General features: G+C 40.0%; 1 protein-coding gene across 1 annotated transcript in view; it reads left to right on the forward strand.

Moving 5' to 3' along the window:
- Positions 1–5,932, forward strand: part of LOC139138279 (uncharacterized) — a 47,999-nt gene extending 42,067 nt beyond the window's left edge. Inside the window, exon 24 of the mRNA XM_070706587.1 lies at positions 5,785–5,932. Coding sequence (XP_070562688.1) covers positions 5,785–5,799 — 15 coding nt within the window. The 3' untranslated portion in view covers positions 5,800–5,932. The remainder of the gene's footprint in view (positions 1–5,784) is intronic.
- Positions 5,933–6,371: the final 439 nt, after the last annotated feature.

The raw sequence follows: 6,371 nt of genomic DNA on the forward strand, positions 1-6,371 counted from the left end.
TTTTGAGCAGGTTGGTAAGAGGTGCAACAATGGTACTATAATTTGCAACAAATTTTCTATAGAAACCCGACATGCCAAGGAAGCGGAGCAATTCTCTCTTGCTTGTCGGTGTCGGAAACTTTTCAATGACTTGAACTTTTGCCTGCCTTGGTGACACTTGACCTTGACCTATGACATGACCCAGATAAACAACTCTGGCTTTCGCAAATTCACTCTTTGCAAGATTGATTACCAGGTTGGCTTGACCAAGTCGTTCAAATACACTTCTTAAATGGGCTAAATGGTCTTCCCATGTTTCACTGAATACCAGGATGTCGTCAAGGTACACTACACAATACACTAAACCTGCTGTGACCTTGTTCATTAACCTTTGAAAGGTAGCCGGGGCATTTTTCATTCCAAAGGGCATGACTTTAAATTGATATAAACCCCTTGGAGTAATGAAAGCCGATATTTCTCGTGCCCTTTTGGTCAGTGGTACCTGCCAATAACCTTTTAACAGATCAATTTTTGTTACATACTTAGCTTTTCCAATTTTGTCAATACAGTCTTCAATTCTTGGAATTGGATAGGAATCTGTGCGAGTTACAGAATTTACCTTGCGATAGTCAATACAAAATCTGATTGAATCGTCTGATTTGGGCACAAGAACCACAGGGGAGCTCCAGCTACTTTCACTAGGCTCTATGAGGTCATGGTCTAACATATACTGTATTTCCTCATGAACTTTTGCAGCTTTGTAAGGGTTAAGTCTGTAGGGTCTCTGTTTGATAGGATTTTCGTTACCAACGTCGACATCATGAGAAGTTAAGGAAGTACAACCCGGCTTATCTGAAAACAGGTGTTCATGACCTTTAATGAGCTCAATTATATCACTCCTTTTGCTCTCAGACAAATAATTCAACGTAGTCGTCAGATTAGCAAGCCCTGTGGAGTTTGAAAACTTACCATTCAATTGAGCATTTTCTGATATGTTTACATCAAAAATATCTGACCCTTCGCCACATGCACTGTGATCATTACTACTCTGAGTGACAGTAACTAACCCAACTGCCGGTTTTAGATCAATGTCACGTTCAAAATACTGTTTGAGCATATTGATGTGGCAAACTCTGCGCAACTTGCGCCTATCTGGAGTACTAATAACATAATTGACACTATTGAGCCTCTTTTCAACCTTGTAGGGTCCCTGAAATTTTGCAGACAAGGGCTCACCCGGCACAGGTAACAACACCAGCACCTTATCACCTGGTTTAAACTTACGAAATTGACTACCTTTATCATAGTTCTTTTTCATGGTTTGCTGAGATTGTTGAAGGTGTTCTTTGGCTAAGCCACATGCTTTTGTGAGCCTTTCTTTAAAGTTTGAAACGTAGTCCAGGAGGTTAATGTCGTCATCTTCACTTAAAGCCCCACTCAATTATCAGATTTATCTAATGTAAATATTATTTACTTGATAAAATATTCAATGGATAACAAAAGAATGATAAACTGTTAATGGGCTGTTGACACATTTGCGAATGCGAGAACGGGATTGAGAAGGGCGCCTTTAAGAACCTCTCTTTTATCAATTTTAGTGGCCCCCTTACTTCATGGCCATATACAAGCTCAAACGGAGTGAAACCTGTTGATTCATTTGGAGAATCTCTCGACGCAAAGAGTACAAACGAAATGCCCTTATCCCAATCCTCTGGGTATTCCATGCAATACGCTGTTAACATATTTTTGAGTGTCTGATGATACCTTTCCAAAGCCCCTTGTGATTGAGGATGATAAGCGGAGGAATGTACTTGATTGATCCCCAAGTGACACATAACTTCCTGAAATAGACCTGACATGAAATCAAGGTTACACCAGAGCAAGACTTGTCTCTACATTCAAACGCTTTTTTGGCAGGTATCGCAAGCTGGTAGATAAATACAATATCTCTCTTCGACAAATGATCACTGATGGCATCGGTGACATTGGGCCTTAGTTAGTGACCACTACCTATCTGACTTACAGATTGATATATGGCGGGTGCCACATGTGGGGGAGGATGCGCTTACTATTTTCTAACACCCGACATCACTTCTTGGTCTTTTGGCCAGAGGTCCATATATCTTTCTTTCATGAATTTGACTTTGTTTGTACCGTCTATTTACTGTCTGTTCTGTGCTGTTTTGTGTCTATGTTTACAACTATTGTCTTACAAATTTTGACCTAGTGTTATTGGATTATGGATTGGTATGATTGCGATTATTTGATCCTTGATCTGATTGAACCTCCTTTGGCAAACCATACCTGGTGAAAAATTGTGTCAAAGCATCCACCACAACTTTGGTAGTAGTGTTTTTCAAGGGAATAGCCTCCGGAAATCTTGTTGCCATGTCCAAAATAGTCAAAATATACTTGTGGCCTGACTTGGTTCTTGGTAAAGGACCAACACAATCGATAAGAACCTTACTGAATGGTTCACCAAATGCTGGGATTGGAATCAGTGGAGCTGGTTTAATCGATGGCTGTGGTTTTCCTAACATTTGACAGGTATGACAAGTTTTGCAATACTGTACCACATCACGATGCAATTTAGGCCAATAGAAGTGAGCTAAAACCCTAGCTTGAGTTTTTCTAATGCCAAAGTGTCCAGCCATAGGAATTTCATGAGCTAGTCGTAGAATTTCAAGACGATAGCTTGGAGGTACAACTATTTGATGTTTTACTGACCACTCTTCATCAGAAGGAACAGAAGGTGGTCTCCATTTTCTCATTAGGACCCCTGATTTGATATAGAAGCATTCCGGAACTTCGGTAGCTTCACATTCTACTAATGCCTTTTGAATCAAATTATTCAAAACCGGATCAGCCTTTTGTTCCTTAACAAGAGTAGAATGAGTAAATGTACTCTCTGGAGAGTCATTCTTAGACGTGCAATCATCACTGTCCAAATCTTTGAAAAATGTTTCCGCAAGCCAAACTCCAGAATTCGATGACACCTCGGAATTTGCCTCATCTTTTTGTGCTTCCCGTGATTGTGATCTGGTTACAACACATGAAGGAAATATGCCTGGGAAGGTGTCATTTAATTGTTCGGTCTCTGAATGAATAACGGGAGTTTTGGTGAGTACGGGAGAAACATTGACTTTGCCCCCAGCCAAATCGTTCCCTAGCAGAAAGCTTATACCTTGTATAGGTAGAGTACGAACAACACCTACTTTAATAGGACCTGTGACAAGCTCAGATTTCAAGTTTACCTCATAAAGGGGGACAGATACAAACGCACCATCAATACCTTGAACAAGAACACTAGCATTTGTGGAACACTTTGAACTACCTGGCAGAACATCATACAACATTAGGGACTGAGCAGCTCCGGTGTCCCTTAGTATAGTAACATGTTTAATTTCTCCATCACTAGCCAATGACATAACTTCACCATGGGAAACAAAACTCTCATAGCCCTTTGGGACAGACTCTGACATTTTAGAATTGTCTGGTTTGTTTTGCAACACAGAAATTTGGACCTTTTTAGCAAAGGGAGTATCGACAGATAACCCATCTTTTGGATTAACCAACGCTACCGGTTTACTCAACTTCTCATTATCCTTTATCCATTTAAAACACTGGGCCTTAACATGTCCAGCTTTACCACAGTAATAGCAAACAAGAGTCTTTCTATGTTCACGACGTTGATTAGAGGGAATCTTTTTCTCCTGTGAATTTGACTTTGATTTGGAATCAGACTGTTGTTTTGAAGTAAAACGCTTGTCATCAACGTATTTATTGAAATTGTATGGACTACTAAATTTCTTATGAGTGAGCTCATAATCATCAGCAATAGCTGCCGCACGTTTCAAATCGCGCACCTTATGTTCGTCCAAATGAGTCTTTATAGCTAAGGGGATGCTATTCTTAAATTCTTCTATCAAAATCACTTCCCTTAATGTATAAAATTCCTTTCCAGCTTGGAGCGAACGATACCACTTGTCGAAAACAATTTCTTTTTCCCTTGCAAACTCCACAAAAGTTTGACCTGTCTGCCTTTGTAGATTTCTAAACTTCTGTCTATAGGCCTCGGGAACTAATTCGTAGGCAGACAAAATGGCTTTTTTAACAACTTCGTAATTTTCGGACTGTTCATCAGACAATGAAGAAAATACTTCTTGTGCTTTCCCAGTCAACACGCTTTGTAGCAATATGGTCCAGTACCTACGAGGCCAATCAAGCCGTTTTGCTATCTTTTCAAATGCTAAGAAATACGAGTCGACTTCATCTTCACAAAATTTAGGGATAAGCCTAATATTCTTGGCAACATCAAAATCCCTACTCTGAAATTCTTGTACTAGACCAAAGTGTGTGTGCTCCCCTGATAATTGAGATTGCAACTCTATTTTTCTCAATTCAAAGTCTTCCCGTTCTTTTTCTCTCTTAAATTCCTCACTTTTTTCCATTGCTCAAATTTCAGCTTTTCTCTCTCAAATTCAATTTTCGCCAATTCAAGGGAATTACCATCAACAACAGTTTGCTCTACAGGCGGTTGTAACTTTAATTTTAAATCACCAGCGATAATATCAATAATTTCGCGTTTCCTCATACCACTGCTCAGAGAGACTCCAATTTGATCAGCAACAAGTCTTAAATCGGCTTTTCTCAATTGCTCTAACTCTTGAATGGACAAGTTTTCATTTTCCACGAATTCGACTACATTGAACTCACCTGAGGCAGCCATTTTGAATGTGACCTTAGCGATACTTTGCTTGACCGTACAGACGGGAAACGAACTCGTTCTGTTCAATATCCCGGACGAGCCCCCAATTTGTTACGACCCAAGTAAACCAAAGTTTCTGGACGGGATGTCGGTCAAACAAAGATCACTCCAAACATTAAATGTTATATAACAAACTTATATTTAATTAAAATTAACTAATGCATGAAAAATAAAATGCAAGTTATCACAATGACTTTAAACTGAGCGTGACCAGGTAAGTAAAAGTGAACAAAAAAACGATAATTACTGCTTCTATACAAATAGAGTACAGACCCGTCGGATATTTGCTCCAGTCTTGAACGCCGTCGAAATTCTGCTATCTAGCAACAGAGTCCGCTATTTCACGAATGTCCGTACACAGTAAGTTATGAATGTCCGTACACAGTATTTCTTGTGCGACACTTGAGGAAGGACAGGGACGTCTCTGACAGCGGCAATACAGTTCTTGAGTCGACCGACGTAGATATCACAACGTGTAGCGTGCAACTCTTACGACTAGGACGTTTCCAAAGTCTCTGACACACACACACTCACCAGAATCTTGAGCGTTTTTACGAGAAGAACAGTCCGGCCAGCAAACAACTTGACATAATTACTTCGTCATCAAACAGTCCGAATTTCGCCGGCAAAGATAGCAACTGGGAAGCCATCAAACCATGGAACTTCTGGACATCACGCTGCTCACAGAAGACAAGCGACGTGGCGACACGTATGCATTTATAGAACCACGAAAATAAATTATTCATGAACGCACCTGGTCACGCATAAATTATACAAAACAATGTGCACCTGGTCACGCAAAAAGAAAAGATACACTCACTGCATCAGCTTACAATAGAATACATCGTAACACACCTATTGGCAACAGAAGTTAGTGGTATCCCAAATCCTGCCAAGCGCATTATTTCGTGTCGGTCAATCACCCACAAGACTACCTTATCGTCTTATATTCAATAATGACTTTATTAGTTGATATCAATATTTGGGGAAATAAGAGTTCCGCAGGGCTAATGTTTCCGTTTTCGTTTTGATTTCAGAGATTCTTCATTTGACTTGATTCGTGTGGAAGATCTACAAAAAGGACAGCACAATACCCATGCCGGGTATTTTGGCAAATGCTGTAACCGGACACTTGTCAACTTACAAGATCGCTTCTCGTATGTTTGATCATTCCAACTGTGCACGTGCTCTATATCACTTTCCAATGTTTTATTATTATTATTATTATTATTATTATTATTATTATTGTACTTGGGCCTCAGCCCAAGTACATTTGTTTTCATTCCGTGGGAAAAAACTCTGTAAGGTATAACCATTTCTGGCTGAGACCAGGGAGGGCAAAATGTCTTGGCTTCATCTTTCTTGGCATAATAAATGGCGTAATGATGCTAACTTAATGGAAGTGCTGCTCTCAGCCAGTCATGAATAAGTGAGATGTGAATATAAATGCTTCTCTATCTGAGTTTTTGCCACAAAATCTTCTGAATATAATCAAAATGTGCATCGAAATGCAACAATTAATGCACCCTCCGTTCCTAAGCGATGGCACGACCCTTGCTACACCCACAGGACGAGCCAAAGTGGGAGGGGTAATTTCAGTTTGGTCGAACAGGAGGGCTCGAGA

The sequence above is a fragment of the Ptychodera flava genome, chromosome 8 (assembly GCF_041260155.1).
Source record: "Ptychodera flava strain L36383 chromosome 8, AS_Pfla_20210202, whole genome shotgun sequence".
Lineage (NCBI taxonomy): Eukaryota > Metazoa > Hemichordata > Enteropneusta > Ptychoderidae > Ptychodera > Ptychodera flava.